Source organism: Artemia franciscana, chromosome 4 (genome assembly GCF_032884065.1).
Source record: "Artemia franciscana chromosome 4, ASM3288406v1, whole genome shotgun sequence".
In the NCBI taxonomy this organism is placed as follows: Eukaryota; Metazoa; Arthropoda; class Branchiopoda; order Anostraca; family Artemiidae; genus Artemia; species Artemia franciscana.
In genome coordinates, this window is record NC_088866.1 from 54,647,521 (window position 1) to 54,667,655 (window position 20,135).

The 20,135-nt window shown below is 36.2% G+C and overlaps 1 protein-coding gene across 4 annotated transcripts in view; it reads right to left on the reverse strand.

The window, feature by feature from the left end:
• The window catches only part of LOC136026606 (PRA1 family protein 3-like), a 42,604-nt gene that overhangs the window by 2,038 nt on the left and 20,431 nt on the right, over window positions 1-20,135 (reverse strand). For all 4 annotated transcript variants that reach the window (XM_065703328.1, XM_065703329.1, XM_065703327.1 and 1 more), the window contains exons 2-3: window positions 12,569-12,771; window positions 6,350-6,567 (exon numbers count right to left, since the gene is read on the reverse strand). In XM_065703328.1, the coding sequence (XP_065559400.1) occupies window positions 6,350-6,567; window positions 12,569-12,771 (421 nt within the window). The remainder of the gene's footprint in view (window positions 1-6,349; window positions 6,568-12,568; window positions 12,772-20,135) is intronic.

The following is a 20,135-nucleotide window of genomic DNA, read 5'->3' on the forward strand; positions in this document are numbered from 1 at the left end:
ATTCCTGACCATTAATCCCACATATATAATTCCTATTACATATGTAATTCCATTTTTATATTTAAAGCTATTCACCTTTTTGTTGTTACCTTGACTGCTGATCTGGCCTACCTGCCCCCTCATAGTCCCATTGCCTAATCGTAACAAATTAATTCGCGTTCATTTGGCTTGACCAATACAATGCCGGAGAAAAATGTCACACCTTATTTCAAGTTAAGTATACATAAAATTTGTAAATGCAGCGATGTTGATTAAAAAAAGTTTGGTTTAGGAAAATAGTGAGCTCTCATCTTTTTTTCTAAAAGACAGTGATTTATTCCTACTAAAATTGTCACAAAGTTAAGCTTCAAAGACGAAATCATTCCTCATCACACGGTAATCTTCAGAGAAATACCCAAAAAATCCGAAGCCATTTTTTATAACCTCTCCTTAATTTTTCTATCGGATTATGATAGAAAAAAATTCTAACCATTTCTACTAAAAACAAAATGAAACTATAAAAACAGGTAAAAAATATAATAAAATTGATCCAAGTAATATTTTTTTAATTTTCTTAAATTTGTTTATAAAATTATTAAAAATTATTTACCTATTAAAAAAAAGAACTTTTATCAGCTTTTAACAACCATGTCCCTCAATTTCAAAAATAACCAGTCTAAAATACCAAAACTCGTCCGTCAGACTTGTCTTTCAAAGTTATACGATTTACGCTACCTCCAAGGTGGGCAGGGAGAGATCCCCACCAGGGGATTACGGGGATAGCAACTCATTCCAACCTACTCAGAGAACTTGTTTCGGCTAAACAAGAGGGAAAACTTATGCTAACCTTCAGCTGGATAACCAGAACTCACGATTACTCTTTAAGTGTACCATACTAAATAAGTCTAAAAACATTTCTTTCTGAAAGCACACAAAGAAATCCAGTCCATCCAAGGGTGTGTGCGCCTCTATTTGAAGACCTGCGCTAGAGAAGGATCCGAAACGACAACTAATAACCTAAATTCTGCCAAAAGCCAATAAATAGGGATGTTGTGACAACACTGGAATGGACAGGAAAGTCCCTCCTCCAAGGCCTTATCCAGGATTTTTGTTCTGGAGGCGGTCTTTTTTAGGGGACAGGGGTACATATCTTTAAAAAAATGCTAAAAAAACACATCAAAATTTTGTTTATATGCATTTTTGCAGCGTTTTTACGAACGGACAAAATGTCGATGAGGGGTTCAAACCTCCCAAACCCCCTGGATATGGTCTTGCCTCCCCCCCACCAATGAAAGAATTGTCGACCCCCCTCCCTCTTTCTCTTTCACAAGAATAAAAAAATGGTGCCCTACATGAACTGTTTCCAATTTGGCTTTCCAACCTTGTCAAACTGAACTCTTCACACCCCTTAAAGGTCTGACCAGTGAAGGCCTATGTTTATTATCATAATTTTGATTAACCCACTCATCACCATCAACTACTCATTACTTATTTGGTTATTTTTATTCAGCGGTTTTGTGAGTGGGAAAAGAGCAAAGCACTCCGTAATCAACCATAAAATTAAATATCTGTTTCTTTTTTATTAAAAGTTTCATGTTTATACAATCCACGAATTTAAAGTTCAGTCCAAATGTTAAACTACTGAAATTAAACGTTAGGTATGACAAAGAAGGCTGCATAGACTACTTTTCCCAAGGCGTTCAAGGATGATTTCCCTAGTCTAGGAAACATTTCAATCAATCAATCAATCAAAATCTTTATTAACCAAAAAACCACACAAGGGTTCAATATGGAGTAGATGAGATGACAAAAACAACAACAAACAAGAGTCAAGAGCTCATTTGGTACTTGTGACGAGGTCAGAAGAGCGAAGAGCCAAGTGCTTCTTCCCACCAAGTTTCATTACGATCTCTCCACTCTAAGCGTTTTCCGATATTTCCAGTTTCCCCCTCCAACTCCCCTCAATGTCACCAGATCCGATCGGGATTTACAATAAGAGCTCTGAGACACAAGGTCCTTCTAAATATCAAATTTCATTAAGATCTGATACCCGTTCGTAAGTTAAAAATACCTCACTTTTTCTAATTTTTCCAATTTAACCGTCCTTTCAATCCATAGATAGTCAAATCGGGGAAGCGACTATTTCTAATTAATCTGGTAGGGTCTGTGATTCGCCTGCCATCTTTCAGCAATCGCTATATTGATCACGTATCTAGTTTCGAATCTTCTTCATGTAAAAATTGGGGTGGTCCGAGATTCAAAACTGAGACCTCTCGCACCCTAAGCGAGAATCATACCCCTAGACCACAAGCCATACTTAAGAAAAACAATCGTTGGTTTAATCGGCAAATAAAATTCTTCTCAGCTATCTTGTTCGCTCACCCCCACCAGATGGTCAAATCAGGAAAGAGACTATTTCTAATTTAATCTAGTGTGGTCCCTGATACGCCAGCCAACTTTCATCGTTCTAGCTTATCTAGAAGTGCCCAAATTGGCGAATCGCCCCAACTCCCCTAAAGAGAGCGGATCCGGTCCGATTATGTCAATAGCATATCTAGGACATGTGCTTATTCTTCCCACCAAGTTTCATCCCGATCTCTACACTCTAAGCGTTTTCCAAGATTTCCGGTTTCCCCCTCCAACTTCCCCAATATCACCGGTTCCAGTCAGAATTTAAAATAAGGGCTCTGAGACACGAGATCCTTCTAAATATCAAATTTCATTAAGATCTGCTCACCCGTTCGTAAGTTAAAAATACATCATTTCTCTAATTTGTCCACATAACCCCCCCCCAACTCCCCCTAGCGTCACCAGATCTGGTCGGGATTTAAAATAAAAGCTCTGAGACACAATATCCTTCTAAATATCAAATTAAATTAAGATCTGATCACCCGTTCGTAAGTTAAAAATAACTCTTTTTTTCTAATTTTTCCGAATTAACCCCCCCCCCCCAGATGATCAAATCGATTAAACGACTATTTCTAATTTAATTTGGTCTGGTCCCTGATAAGCCTGCCAAATTTCATCGTCCTATCTTATCTGGAAGTGCCCAAACTAGCAAAACCGGGACCGACAGACAGAGAGGCCGACAGAAATTGCGATCACTATATGTCACTTGGTAAATACGAAGTCCCATAAGAACAAAACAAAGAACACGCTCACAAAGAAATATATACTACAAAGAATAGATTCAAATATTTCTACTAACACATAGCAGGATGGAGGCTGTTTGTCACATCAAGCTTAGAAAAATAGCAACCACGACACTCCTCAGACACGGTTAGTGGTTCAGTTATCCCGTCGGCTGACACTAGTGTTTTGTTTCCAGCCCATAGGGGTATACACAAGGGAGATTTCGCGAAACGGAAATATAGAGATCTAATAGTCTTTTTATCAGTAGCCGTAAACACATTCCAAAACGGAGTCAAAGCGAGGACATGATGCATCGCAAAAGCGTTGAACACACGGACATGAATATGCCTATTCTAACTAGCTTTGCAGCAAATAGCACACCAAACACTTTTCTAAGTTTCTCACTTAGATGAAAGATAAGAAGAGCCCTTGTCGTTTATAAAATATCCCTTATCAGGAGACAGAGATGCAGATACAAGCAGATAATTGAACACTCTGATTTCCTAACTGTAGGCATCCAACATCACCGACAGATTTGCCGAAAGCAAGGACCTCGCTCTTCGAAGCATGAGAATTAAGACCAATTTCGGCATATTCTCTACTAAGCAGAGAAAAACTTTCTTCCACAGACAGTACAGTCCTACTTAAATTCAGTACATCGTCAGCTTCATTGAGTATGGAAAGGTCCAAACCTTTAAAAACAAAACTAATTCTAGCCTTTTTTTGGGACTAGAATTATTTATGTTTAACAAGAGCTAAGAGCTCATATGGCACTTGTGACTAGGCATGAAGAGCTAAGAGCCAGGAGATCATATAGTATGAGCTCTAACAAAATTCTATGAATCAAAAGATTGATTTAAAAGGAAAATAAGAGGCTTAATGCCGGTCAGGATTTAAAATAAGAGCTCTGAGTCACGATGTCCTTCTAAATATCAAAATTCATCAAGATCCGATCACCCACTCGTATGTTATAAATACCTAATTTTTCTAATTTTTCCTCTCCCTTTAGCCCCCAGATGGTCGAATCTGGGAAAACGACTTTATCAAGTCAATTTGTGCAGCTCCCTGACACGCCTACCAATTTTCATCGTCCTAGCACGTCCAGAAGGACCAAACTCACCAAATCACTGAACCCCTCCCCCCAACTCCCCCAGAGAGATCCAATCCAGTACGGTTCCGTCAATCACGTATCAAGGACATTTGTATATTCTATCCACCAAGCTTCATCCCGATTCCTCCACTCAAAGTCTTTTCCAAGATTTCCCCCTCCAACTACCCCCAATGTCAAAAGATCTGGTCGGGATGTGAAATAAGAGCTCTAAGACATAAATTCTTTCTAAATATCAAATTTCATTAAGATCCGATCATCTATTCGTAAGATAAAAATAACCCAATTATCACGTTTTCCAAGAATTCCGGTTTCCCCCTCCAATCCCCCCAATGTCACAGGATCTGGTCGGAATTTAAAATTAGAGCTTTAAAGCACAAGGTCCTTCTATATATCAAATTTCATTAAGATCTGGTCACCCTTTTGTAAGTTATAAATACCTCGATTTTCAAAATTACCCCCCCCCCAAACTCCACCAAAGAGAGTAGATCCGGTCTAGGTATTCGCTTTAGGTATTTTCTAAGATTTCCGGTTCTTCCCAATTGCCCTACCCCCAATCACGCTGGATCCGGTTGAAATTTAAAATAAGAGATCTGAGTTACGAGGTCTTTCTAAATATGAAGTTTCATGAAGATCCGATCACTTCTTCGAAAGTTAAAAATATGTCATTTTTCTAATTTTTCAGAATTAACCCCCCCCCCCAATAGAGCGGATCCGTTCCAATTATGTAAATCACGACTTCTGCTTATTTTTCCCACCAAGTTTCATCCCGATCCCTCCAATCTAAACGTTTTCCATCATTTTTGGTTCCCCCACCCCAAACTCCCCCCAATGTCACCAAATCCGGTCGGGACTTAAAATAAGAGCTTTGAGACACGATATCCTTCTAAATATCAAGTTTCATTGAGATCCGATCACCCGTTCGTAAGTTAAAAATACCTCATTTTTTCTAATTTTTCAGAATTAACCCCCCCACCCAACCTACCCCAAAGAGAGCGGATCCGTTCCGGTTATGTCAATCATGTATCTAGGACTTATGCTTATTTTTCCCACCAAGTTTCATCCCGATCCCTCCACTCTAAGTGTTTTCCAAGTTTCAGGTTTCCCCCTCCCAACTCCACCCCCCAATGTCACCAGATCTGGTCGGGATTTGAAATAAGAGCTCTGAGACACGATATCCTTCTAAATATCAAATTTCATTGAGATCCGATCACCCGTTCCTAAGTTAAAAATACCTGACTTTTTTTTAGTTTTTCACAATTAACGCCCCCCCCCCCAACTACCCCAAAGAGAGCCAATCTGTTCCGGTTATGTCAATCATGTATCTAGGACTTGTGCTTATTTTTCCCACCAAGTTTCATCCCGATCCCTCCACTCTAAGTGTTTTCCAAGATTTTAGGTTTCCCCCTCACAACTCCCCCCCCCCCCAATATCACCAGGTCCGGTCGGGATTTGGGATAACAGCTCTGAGACACGATATCCTTCCAAAACCAGATTTAATTAAGATCTGATCGACCGTTCGTAAGTTAAAAATACTTATATTTTTCTATTTTTTCCGAATTAACGGACCCCCCACCCCCCAGATAGTCAAATCAGGAAAAAGACTATTTCTAATTTAATCTGGTCCGAACCCTGATACGCCTGCCAAATTTCATCGTCCTAGCTTACCTGGAAGTGCCTAAAGTAGCAAAACCGGGACCGACAGAATTTGTGATTGCTATATGTCACTTGGTTAATACCAAGTGCCATAAAAAAAGAAAACAAAAGGTAAGTATCATCCATCTACTCACCCCCCCCCCCCTATCTTTTTTTTTATAAAAATCAATTATTATATCTTAGGTTTTTGACTCTAGACACTAATGCCTCGGTGAAAATGGATCCCCCCTCCTCCTGCCAAAATAATTTCTAAAAAAAAAAATTATAATGCACAAAACTTTATTATTTCAACCAACATGTTTTTATGTAGTTATATCTATAGAATTCCAGAACTTGGTGTTAAGTACATATTATTTTCTTCTTTTTTTTTACATAAATTGTCTTAAAAAAAAATCTATCCAAGGTTTTGCCTCTGGATTCATCTAGGTACAAATGTAGCGTCAAGATAAAAAAGGGAAAATGAAAAATAATTACCAGCAATAGGAAGCAGGATTCCAAGCAGGAAGACGAGAAGCGATCCAACGAACTGGAATAGAAGATATAATACAGCCAGAAAAATAGCCAAACAAATAAGAGGGTGAGACTGCTTAAAAGATGTAATCTGCGAATGCGCGTCAGAGGCATGCGAGAATCCAGCAACGACAAGAGCGAATGAGATCAGTCCCACAAACATTTGTGTTGGATGAATAACCCTGTAATATGTTGGGCAAAATCAGCAAAAAATATTGAAATACTAAAAGAAGACAAAGTGTATATTCCCTTTGAAAATACTTAAAAAAAATACAACATCATCACACCTGCATAGAGGAGAAGAAAAAAGAGACCGAAGAATGATAAAAAAGGATATTGAAAAATAATAGCCTAAAAATCCACCTGTTCGTATTCTGCACTCACCCTTGCTTTTGATAAAAGTCCCTGACATCTCTCTTCATTAGACTGAGACCTGTGTTCATCAAGGAGTATCTACGTATATATATAAGAATTTCCAAGAATAAATATACAATGATATTCAGCGAATCTACACGCACATACGAAAGTCCAGCAACACCACCACCGAATGAAAGATAGTGGGTGAAATCAGCCTAACATACTGGGTAGGGTCAACACAAAACGTAATAAAAACTAAAAGCATCAGGAAGGGAGAAGATATATACTTCATTTAAAACTAATTAAGTAATTAACAACACCATCATAGGTGCATAGAGGAATCGAACAATGTAACAAATCGACCTTGAAAGATAATTACCAAAAATTTACCTTATTTATAATTTGACCCCTCCTTAAACAACCAAGAGAGATAAAACTACAAAAAGAAAACTTCAAACGAGACGACGGCCAGTAGAATTGAAAGACTAAAACAACGCGGATATTTTGCCTGTATCCAAACAAGGCGTCCTCAGCACAAGATAAAAAGAAAACTAAAAACAAATAAAACCACCACAAATAATAATAAATGCAATTGTCGCTACTTATCCACGTAGGGAAAGGCAGCTATTTGAGTTACTTCAATGAGAATCAAAGAGCAACTGAGGAAAAATTATGAAAATTGAAACTTAGTTAATTATTCTGTTGCGAAATAATCCTCTTGTAAGCTAACATTGAAGCAACACTTTTAGGTCTAAAAGAATTGGGTTTTAGCTTACAAGTTGGGTTTTAGGTTTTTAGATTAGTTTTCTTTTAATTTTCTATCTTGTGCTGGAGACGCCTTGTTTGGATACAGGCGAAATATCCGCGTTGTTTTAGTCTTTCAATTCTACTGGCCGTCGTCTCGTTTGAAGTTTTCTTTTTGTAGAGTTTTATCTCTCTTGGTTGTTTATTGTCGTGTCTGGCCAGTTCGGCTTAAGAACTTTCGACCCCTCCTTCACCAGGAGAGCCCAATGATACCTCTCCCTCAAAGAGCCCGTCCGGCATATATTAAGGAGCATCATATATAATATCTATATAAACAAAGAATTAATTCTTTATTCAATAAACTTTACGTAAAAACAAAAAGAAGCCGAATCCTCTTTTATAGAGAACAGAATCAGTAGTATATCCATGAAGAGGAGCTGATCAAAGTACGCAAATAACTGGAAAATAATTTAAAAAAAATATAAAGATAGAAAGGTAGATATAACATAGAGGCGGAGAAAATAAAAAGTGAGAGATAGAGAGAAAATGTAGGGGGCAATGCTAATGAAACTTTATAAGTTAATCATACAACACCTAATATTCAATCCTTGATAGGAAATTGCATTATGAGCTTTCTGATTGCCATGCGCCCAAAATGCTGTGACAGCCCTACTCCCCTTACTAATACGGGCCGAGCCCTTGTGCATATATTACTAATAGAAATAACTTTCTATTTGACATGACCTATTTTAATTAGGATTGTAGATTAACATAGACTATTGCAGTTTTCCAATACATCCTTTTATTTATCATACAAGCAAACAAATATCCAATATCTAATAGATTAATTTTGATTCGTTGAAGCATAAATTAATCCCCTGCACAAATCTTAAAACCAGTCACTGCCCGAGTCTTTTTTTTATTTTTACAGAAACAGGTAAGAAGTCTGTTGAGCAGACTTGAGGCCAAACACTGGGCCTAGTATCAAGGAGGCACACTCGTGCCTCTTTAAAGAGGCGAACCACGACAATGTTAAGCGATCTTTGGTTCCAGTGGTCGCAGAGGGATGGACAGGGATGCATTTCGTAGCCCGAGCTCCAACTAAGAAACCTGCCAAATTTCATCCCCCTCCGACTTTTCCTTCATGGGGAAAATCTGGCCGAAAGTTTCGACCCGTCAACCCCAGCCCCCCTTTAACGTTGTCCGATGCTGAAATTCACAAGTTAAGGTCCCCTAGGGCCCAGGAGCTTATCCGCGAAATTTCAGCTCGATCCGATAACTCCTTCCCTGTTTTCCAGACACCACGCATAGCCACTTAATGTTCATATTCTTCTTTTGTTTTGTTTTTTCTGAGACGCCTACAGGTTACAGCCGACATCGGATCTGGGTGTACGAGGACTCATTCGACGCGGAATTCTCCGAGTAATTTTCCTGGAAAGTTTCGTCGGAAAATCTTAACCCCCCGATTTTCTAGCTTAGAAAAACCCATTTCTCCATTGAAGGTAAAATTTTCTCTTGTAATAACATCACTTGTTTGAAAAACTCTTACACTAACAGCAGCTTGGCGCAGCGGAAGCGTGCTGGGCCCATAACCCAGAGGTCGGTGGATCGAAACCGGTAGCTGCTAATTTTTTAAAATTTGTAAAATTAGGTAATTTTGTCAGTTTGAGTTTATTGATACAGAAAGGGAGAAAATAAACACGGAAACGTGTGATCAGAATTACATACTGGAATGTTCACAAGAATTTATACTGAAGCGGGGGTAAGGCTTGATGGAAGCAAGTTAAAAGAACCATTTAAATTGATTTCCTAATTGAAGCCGTTGGTGAAATTTTCTACTGTAATAACTTGTTTGATAACAAGCATAACAGCAGCTTGGCGCAGCGGAAGCACGCTGGGCCCATAAACCGGAGGAGGGTTGGTAAAAACCACTAGCTGCTAAATTTTTAATTAAGCTGCTAAACTATTAAAATTATCAAAATTAGATAATTTTGTCAGTTTGAATTTATTAATACAGAAAGCGAGAAAATAAACATGGAAAATTATTATTAAATTAAATCCAGCATGGATTGTAGAAAAACGTACAGAAATAATATGAAAAAAAACTTCGTTTTCTTAAAGAGTTAAAGAGGCTGCGTCCCAAAGTCGAACCTTAAAACGTACAGGAATTAGGAGAGGCAGTTGGGGGGCTGCCGCCCCCCAAACCCCCCGCTTTTAAAGACTCTTTTGTACAGGTTTTTTGTTGTGGGGGGACTTCATTGTTACTAATTACTAGTTTCGGCGCAATGGTTCTCCTGTCCTCTTGTGTTTAACATTTTTCGAAGTTATTCCATTATTCATTCATTTCAATTTTTTGCTAATTAAAAGAGGGCCTTTCCGAAGCCAAGAGCGGGGGGTTAGGGAGGCGGCCGCCCCCCACAACAAAAAACATGTACAAAAGAGTCTTTAAAAGCGGGGGGTTTAGGGGGCGGTAGCCCCCCAACTGCCTCTCCTAATTCCTGTACGTTTTAAGGTTCGACTTTGGGACGCAGCCTCTTTAACTCTTTAAGAAAACGAAGTTTTTTTCATATTATTGCCAAAAAGACATCAATCCACTGCTCTAACACAGGGTCAACAAACTAATAGTCATGTCAAAATTAAAACGAACAGAAATTCTACAAACAGAAGGTTGGCTACTGGCTACTGCAACCCCTACCCTCCATCAATAGACCTTCTAAAGATTAACGCGTCATTTGCACTCTACTGAAACCATTTTTTTTTGTAAATACAACACAAAAAATAAAGAATAAAATCTAGAATCTTGAATTGTGGAAATTTCTATGAATGGATTTGAAACATTAAGTTTATTTTCATCAGTTCTTTCCAATCATATTGATTACTATGGTTATCTTATTTTCTTTCCACTTTTCAATTATATTTCGAAAAATTAAACCACACTGTTCAAAACATATGTAGTTTTCAATAAAAAAAACAAATTGCACAATATCTTTTAGAAATTAAGCTGGGGTGAGGGTATTCAAACTTCTATTTGTCGTAATTAATACTTGTTTCGAGTATGAAATAATTGTTCATTTTAGTTTCTTATTGTTTGAGAATTTTTACTGCTCCTCTTAAGTTTTAATATGACTCTTTACTTTTCCTTGAAAAACTTCCTTTTAGCAAGTTTAATATTTACATTAATTACTGGAAAAGACTTCTTGAAATTCTGTTCACTATTTTTCATTGATAATATTTTTCCCCATTGAGTTTAACAGTAGATCATTTTTAACAAGTCCGTTAAAAATCTATATAAGTGAGGAAATTGAACAAACAAAGCATCAATTAAACCAAACTCAAAGCCTCACACAAAAAGGCCAAGAGGCAACTGGATTTAAAAATCCCAACTGAAAATAAAACACAAAATTCAGATGCGAACAATCCATTTTGTATATCTGGTCACATATTAGACTTAGGTTTATCTGACCTCTTTGAATTCTATTTATTAACTGTCTTATCAACTGATTTCGATAAAGAATCACACCACTATTATTGCTAGTGACTTTTGATTAGGAGTATGAGCTAAGAACGTGTGGCCTTTTCACAGCCAATCTCAGAACATACAGAAACAAAGTACTATTATTGCTAGTGGCTTTTGTTAATGGGTACGAGCTAAGAACGTGCGGCCTTTTCAAGGCCGAACTCACAACGTACGGCCCTTCCAATTCAAGAATTGGGATTAAGAAACACAACACTATTATTGTTAGTGGCTTTTGATTAGGAGTATGAGCTAAGAACGTGTGGCCTTTTCACAGCCAATCTCAGAACATACAGAAAGACAGTACTATTATTGCTAGTGGCTTTTGTTAATGGGTACGAGCTAAGAACGTGCAGCCTTTTCAAGGCCGAACTCAGAACGCACGGCCCTTCCAATTCAAGAATTGGGATTAAGAAACACAACACTATTATTGCTAGTGACTTTTGATTAGGAGTATGAGCTAAGAACGTGTGGCCTTTTCTCAGCCAATCTCAGAACATACAGAAAGACAGTACTATTATTGCTAGTGGCTTTTGTTAATGGGTACGAGCTAAGAACGTGCAGCCTTTTCAAGGCCGAACTCAGAACGCACGGCCCTTCCAATTCAAGAATTGGGATTAAGAAACACAACACTATTATTGCTAGTGACTTTTGATTAGGAGCATGAGCTAAGAACGTGTGGCCTTTTCACAGCCAATCTCAGATCATACAGAAACACAGTACTATTATTGCTAGTGGCTTTTGTTAATGGGTACGAGCTAAGAACGTGCGGCCTTTTCAAGGCCGAACTCAGAACGTACGGCCCTTCCAATTCAAGAATTGGGATTAAGAAACACAACACTATTATTGCTAGTGACTTTTGATTAGGAGTATGAGCTAAGAAAGTGTGGCCTTTTCACAGCCAATCTCAGAACATACAGAAACCCAGTACTATTATTGCTAGTGGCTTTTGTTAATGGGTATGAGGTAAGAACGTGCGGCCTTTTCAAGGCCGAACTCAGAACGTATGGCCCTTCCAATTCAAGAATTGGGATTAAGAAACACAACACTATTATTGCTAGTGGGTTTTGATTAGAAATACAAACTAGGAACGTATGGCCTTCTCCTCACTTTTGGTCTGAAGAACCTCTCACGAAGAGTGGAAAATATGAATCCAAAATGAACCATTTAAGGCTTCAGAGAAAACAGAAGAAGCTCTTATAAAATCAATTCTTTTTAATACAAGCGCAAATTCGCATGATATAGAAAAATTCGGAGAAGTTGGAGTCGTCTTTGTTTGTCTGCAATGCTAATCTTTCGCTGTCAATATGAATTCCTAGAGTATATTCACACGTTTTTAAAGGCGAAAATTTTCTACAAACTTTTTCTTTTTGGTTCTTATTGCTTTTGAATTTAGTCATTAATGATATCGGCAAAAAAAAAATAAAAACCACAAAACACATATTATTGTTATTGAATCATATATATATATATATATATATATATATATATATATATATATATATATATATATATATATATATATAGGCCTTGGGCTTAAAAATAAAGCAAACAGATTAGAAACTTACCCTACAATGGTAAAAATCACAAGCCCTAGTATAAAATAATTTGTTTGGTAGTAGAGAAGGTTCTGAACAACCATTTTTCCCCATTTCTCAAAGTCTTTGAGGTTTGGTACTTGAAATCTACCAGACTCGAGCAAAAAATCGTTCAGGGATCTCAGAGGAGAAAATTCAATACCATTGTCAGTCTTAGTTGCTGAACTTGACATCTGTAAAAAAAAGAAGATAATTTAGTTTGGATTCTGTTACCTTTAGCAAATCTAGATATTACTGTCTTGAGAACTTAAACAGGATAACAAAGCTTTTTTGATGTTATACTATTCATTGTTTTAACAACATATCAAAACAACCCCAATCTTTATTGTTGTGGGTCTAATCCTGGTTATGAATTTCACCAGACTGAGCAAAATTGTGTCTGTTATTGTTGTAAACCTCGACAAATAGAGCAAAACTATTGTTGCCCTGTTTTAATCCTTGTTCTAACCAAAACAAACTAAGTGAGAATTTTGTGACTTTTGCTCTAATCCTTATTCAAGAAACTAAGCGAAATTTTTCTTGTGGTTCTAATCCTTAATTCTAAGTAGAAATTCGATGTTCTAATCCCTGCTTATAACCTCAATAGTCCAGCAAAGGTTTGTTGTTGTTGTTATTCTAATGCTTATTCTAAACCTTGATAGACAAAGGGAAACTTTTATTGTTATTATTCTAACCCTTTTTTTTTAACCTTAACAGACTAGGAAAGGATCGTATTGTTGGTGTTGTAATACGTGCACTACCTCCCATAAGACAAAGCAAATATCTCTTCATATTTTAATCCTTGTTCTAAACCACATTAGACAAAGCACAACTTTTGTTGTTGTTATTTTGTAAGAAATGTAGATCACAGCTAAAACCATGTCTAATCTTTTATTTCATATCATGATATGTTTTGTATTTTTTACACTGCACCTTTTCTATTTTCTTTTGTTTTATTCTCAACAAAATTCACATGATCTTTACACATTTAAATTGAATAGAAGCTTAAATTTTTCTAAATAAACAATTTCATATAAATAGTCAAAAAAAATTTGTTAAGCTAATATACCACTCTCTATGGTGCTTCGTTTGAGATTCCAATTTTTCAAGAAAAGACTTAATTCTTCAATGGAAAATCCTGCCAGGACGACAGTGAATAAACAGGATGTCCCATTTACTTAAATAAAACAAAAAAATTTCTTGCGACATTCAACATTTTTCATTTATTTTAAATATTTTCTGCGTTTTCTTTTTACAGATTTGATACCTGAACAAAATAATTTTCTTTGTATATGCTTCAAAACAGATAGAATTATCTTTCAACTATTCAATAAATGGATTAACTAACTTTAAAAAGCGCAGGATTACCAGTTGTCACTCTTTTGAATTTTTGCTACTCTTTCAGATTTATTAAGTGGAGACCTTGCTCAAGAGCCTGAATTTAATTTTAGGTCTTGTCAGTTTTAACTACATTCCTAAATAGGTAAAACAAAACCGTACAGGTATGTGAGTTTGAATTTAAATTGCTCTGAAGACAGTTGTTTTTTTTTGTTTTTTTGTTTTTTTGTAGAGTGTTACTTGGTACTAGTGGGTACCATATCATTTTCCATGGAACCACATTATTTTGTTTTTTATCATGAGTGTCAAATTGATGTACCCTTTCTTCCAAGACGTGCTTCTGCAGTCTAGTTAGCTGATAACGAATATTGGTTAATATTATTTCAAACAAATGATACAAAATTATATAGATATATAAAAAAATTACGAACAAATAGAATATAACAAAAGCATATTCTTGTCAAAAAATTCATTAAAAAAAATATACTATAATGAAAATGATTGTTTTTTAGATGACATGTTACTAGTTTTATTTTTAGGCCCGAAATTTTTTTTACCCTTCAAAAACTAGTTTAGTATCAAAACTTCCAGAACTTCACATATATTGTTAGTTCACATCAACAATATTATTTGGCAAAAATCTAGAGCAATTTTTTTTTTCTTTTTTTTTGTAGACTGGTGGAAACTACTGCTACTATTCGCCACCTTGCTATATGCCAAACATTTTCATTCAAAAATATCCCCCAAAAATCTAGTATATCTTCCTTTTTTGTTAGTGCCCGGGCATCTGCACTATACTCAACGAAACTCAGAGTAGTTGCCTCGAATACACCAAGTTAATCAGATCCCTTTGCTCTTATATACGTTTCAAAGTCGAATAAAAGCACGTTGAGCTTTTGCTCGTCTAATCTTTACGCTTTTTCAGTCACTATTTTCCCCTTCTATTACCCTGATGTTAGGTGTAATGATGTTAGGAATATAAGTATGTCACATTACAAATCGCTTCCATACAACGAAATTGACCCAAAAATTAAAAGGAGGAGGTGAAATTTGAAAGCTGCGGAATAGAAAAATTTCAATAGGAAAATTTTAGACATTTCTTCAAATAATGTTCGTATCAATCCTCATAATCTGCAATTTGGAACGCAAACAATGTCCTTTGTCTCCAAACACTTCAATGTCCAATTCAATATTTCAACCTCAATTTTTGTTTTTTTTTGTACTCAGCAGTTTTGTCTGTATTGAGGATAAAATAAATAACCTGTTTGACCGATTTTTTCCGCTTGGCTTTTGGAGGGGAGTATCAGGTTGTTGAACTTGAATGGATAAGATCTTTGACAATCACCCACTTACCCCTATATGACTTATGCAGCATTCCCTGCCCGGAAGTGTTTTCTGCACTTGTCTTAAGACCCGGATTTATGCCTTGTTTATAAAGACAATCGCAAACATAGTTACACTCCTCTATACTGCTCCCAACTAATCAAATATACTCTGAATAATCTAAGTCAGACATTACCTTACAACTTCCATCACCCAGCCTTTTCTAGGATTGTATGGAAAACAAAGTCCAGACGAAATTCAGAATTAATTAACGAATGGCGCAGCCCAACGAGAATCTGCTAAGCTTGTAGTATCAATGATTTCAAAATATAAATTTAAAATTTCCTTCAGATGGAGAACGTCAAAAATCTATTGTCAATCAGCAGGATCAAAAGCTTCATAATAGTCAATATAACACTAATCATCAATTTACTAAGAACCACTGCCAAAACTACTCAATGATATTAATCAAATACTTAAAACTGCTACTACTACTAGTAGTAGTAGTAACAACTCACCGCAGCACCAAGTCGCCTGAGGCTAACATATCTACGCACGCTCTTCCTCCATCCCCATTTATTTAAAGCCTCCCTTTTTATACCCTCCCAGGAAATTCCTATTTCCTTTAAGTCTTTCTTTATGACGTCCTCCGACCCAAAACGAGGACCCCCTGCTTTGGATCACTCATGCTTCAGACCCATATTTGATCTTTGTCATCACTGTAGCTTCTAATATTCTAATCTTGGTTTGCAGACTTACATTCCTATTCTTCCAAACTTTTTTAGCTGTGAAAAAAAAAACACCCTGAGCCTTGGCTACTCTACTTTTAACATCTTCACTGCTCCCATCGTCTTTACTAATAATACCATCAAGGTAAGTGAAACTGCCCCCCTGATCAATCTCTTCGTTACCCAACGTCACCTTTTCATCTTCACTTATTCCCAGCCTTAGCGACTAAGTCTTCTTACCACTAATTTTCAAACCTATTCTAGCACCCGGAAATCCCAAAATCTCTAGAAGTTAATTCATTTTGCTCTCACTTTCATCTAAGATGCTTAAATCATCAGCATAAGCTAAGTCCAGGAGAGTTCCCCCCCCCCCGTTTGATTTCGTGGTCTCACATTGCCTTTCTTTTATTCCTTAAGACCAAAATCTGTGGACAACTTGTCCGACGCTGAAAATATAACTATTCAAATAATCCTCTTGAAATTCTAATCCGTATTCATGAATACCCACATAAATCTTAGTCGGTGATTTATATTGGATCAGTAAACAAATCAACAGAAGTGCTTATTATATAAAAGCTGCAAATTAGCAAATAGGCTCGTCCCCACATTATACATCAAACACTTACCTATCTTCATTTAACATGTATCAAATATTGAAATTAAAATAAAAAAAAATAAAAGCCAGAAAAAGGAGTGGTTACATTAAACATATTTTTCTGGTCTTGTTTTCATAGCGAGATATTATCGTGAAATGGATACTTTAAACAGAATGTTGTTCAGATTTAAGTACGCCTATTGCTTAGTTTAGGACCTCTTATTCTTTTGTTTGTTAGTAAATTTAGAGAGTTTCTGTTTTACAACGCCTAAACAATTAGTAATATATATGAATTATTTTATATAAATACATATACAAGACATTTTTAGTGTGAGGGGCAAAGAGTGTGTCTGCTAAAAGTGTCGAATATTAAAAAAAAAAGTTTTGAGACTGCATGTCCAAATTTTGGAGCATTTTTCATTAATCTCAAGCGAAATACTTGGTACAGCTTTTAAGACTCATCCATTCTTCCTGTGCCTTGTATGCTATGATCAAATGTCCCCATAGGCCCTTTTTTCTAGGTCAGGGGTGGGGGTCAGAAATAAAAATAAATAATGTGTTTCCAAGTTCTCATTTCGATTTTTTCCAAAAGGAGTTCTTTGAACCACTCTCCCTTCTTCTTCTTCTCTGTCACAGGCTACGGGTGATGTATGTGATTCATTTAAAGTCTATTTCACCCTTCTTACAGCTTATCACAAACTACACATTATACTTCCAGGAAAAACATTATTAATTTCTCACAGTCAAATATAAAAATTTTATAATAACCGTTCATGGAACTAAAATAAATCTATAAACAAAATAATTGACTGAATAAACATACTGACTTTCAAAAACAAAGACCATTGCACAAGCAACCACAGTTTCAAATGTCATCTAAAGACACAGTAAGACAATATCTGCATCATATCATAGGAATAAAAAAAGGCTCAAAAGTAACAAACAAAACCCCTTTCAAATCCTAATTGCTTAATTTTTTGTTTGCATTCTGCACTGAAGTTTTGACAATTTTGGCATGTCACTTTTTTCAATTTACGACAGTGTGAAATCAGAGAATTTAACGTCTTTTCACTAACTGAGGGAATATGAGAAAGGTTGACCTCCTCCAAATAACAACAAGCTGTAAATAACATAGAAAGTGCTTGATCAGTCAACAGTACACAAGAAGAGAGATCAAGGACTTCTAACTCTCGTCTTTTCATTGCAATGCATTCAATCACTCCAGGAGTAACCCATGAACACTTGGATAAGTAGAGTTTCTTAAGATTCTGAAGCTTATTGACCAATGGTTGTAATGCAGCAGACTTCAGCCTAGAACAGTTGCTTAAGTCTAAAACCCTCAGATTTGGGTTTCTTGATAATACAGATATGACCACATCATCTGACAGGAAATTACATCCTGATAAGATAGCCACTCGAAGATTTCCACAATGATTTAAAACAAATTTTAATTCCTTTTCAAAAGTTCTGTTGGATGTTGACCTCAGTTTGCTAGCTTGAATAAATTTCATTCTTGAATAATAACTAATTACAATATCCCGACAAGAATTGGAGACCAATCGCAAATGAGACAAGTCACGCAAGCTTAGATAATGGCAGATCATTTCAATAGTATCCCAAGGAAGTTCTTCCAACATCTCTTCCCTAAAATGGATAAAAAAAAATGATAGAGACAAATGGTGGAAGATGAAACATTTCGACGTTGATAAACTCTTGATCAAAGACAACTCAGCAAAATTGTAGGCGAAACCGAAGTTGAGCATTGGTTTAATACAACTTTGAACGTGAGCTACAGATAGCATTGTGTGAGGGCTTGAACTGCAGTTTTGATGAACAAACTTGGAAAAGAGCTATCCCCCTCCTCATCTGCATATCATACCCAGCTTTTTAAAACCATCAGTACCTTAACTCTGACAACTGATTTTCACTCTTATCAATTACCTGCCCCATACACAACTTGGCACTGAAATCATTTCGCCGCTTTTCTGTCTCCAAATCAACAGCCCCAGGCCCAAATAGTACGTTTAGAGTAATTTTTGTTATAGGGATACCATAAAGGTTTTTTTTTACAACTTTTTTCTGCTGAATTATTGGGATTCAGATTCATTTACAGTAGCCTAGACCATATATCTCTTTCATAAAAAAAATATAAAAAATGGTCATAGCCTCAAATATATAAATTTAAGCAAAGATTAAATAAATTTGTATTCTTGCAACAATCAGGAATGATATGCCACATCACGGGTGCCCATACTTGTGAACGCATTCACTCAAGTGAAGTTTGACATATAAACCACATCAAAGAACCACATTGAAAACTATATTTGTTGGTTCGCAATTGGAAATACCCTTTTGGTTGTAAGTTCCAATCCTATCCCTTAACTCTGTCTGTTGAGAGTCTTATCTATTAGAGCGGATTACTGAATTATAGAAAGTTATTCATATGGCTTGATGCTGTCCAATAACGACAAATTTGTAGTTTGACATACTGATTCTTCATATAGGAGGAAAAAGTCAGACCTGTGCTCCCTCTATAAGTAAGGCCATTGGGCATATTGGGGGCTACAACTAACAAATCATTTCTCCCTTACTCCCTCACATCAGAGTAATTTAAAAACAAAGGCTATAACTACGATTTCACATACACCTTGAGAAGAAACCCCAGTAACACCCTAACAGGTAGATTGGCTACCCCTACAAATTGTGCCCACTGGCAACAATATTAGCATATAATTAGTTAATGACAGGTGTTTTATAACAAAAATCTGAAATAAAAAACTCTAATTGCTATCAATCATGCACACAATAAGATGTACTCTTTTTTTCTATACCCGAAAACGTTTAAGAAAAACAGACACAAATATGTCTGTTAATGATGTTTCTTGTGTATTAGTATCAACACAGATATTAGGGCCTATGAAAATAGCTATTGAAGCGCTAAAAATGGCTGCATATGGGTCTGTATCTTGAGGCTGGCATGTTTTGAAGATTTTCTAGTAGGGTCATACCAAAGCAACACTAATCCCGGACAAATGAACCAATTTTAAAAACTAACAAGCAAAAAAATCTCATAAATAAAATGATCAGTTTAAAGATGACGGAACTAAGCAAACTACAGACTACACAAATGAAATGCGTAAAATTAGGAAAAAGAAATTTACACAGTGAATGGTAAAGGGGGGTGGGAAGAAGAGATTTTTTCGTAAAAACGTTCTTCTATATCTAGCAATGGAAAGGAATAGTGTTGAACCTGAATAAGGGAGATGATGCCCAAGGGACGGGTGGCGATAGTCGGGAAAAAACAAATCTACCTGTGGGTTATGGAAAAATCGTAAGAAAATTTTCATTCTCCTTTTTTTCGAGGTTAGTTATACTGGCACTCTGAAGAGGGGAGATAAAAAACACCCTGTCTTCACTAAAGATATTTTCTATGTATCATTTTAAACTGTCTTTATTTTTCCAACGATTCCTTGCAAATGGAAGGATGCCAAACAGGTCAGGCATATTCAAGGAATGAGCATACAGATGAGTGTAATATTCTCAAATAATGTGATTTAAGACATTTAGACTTATT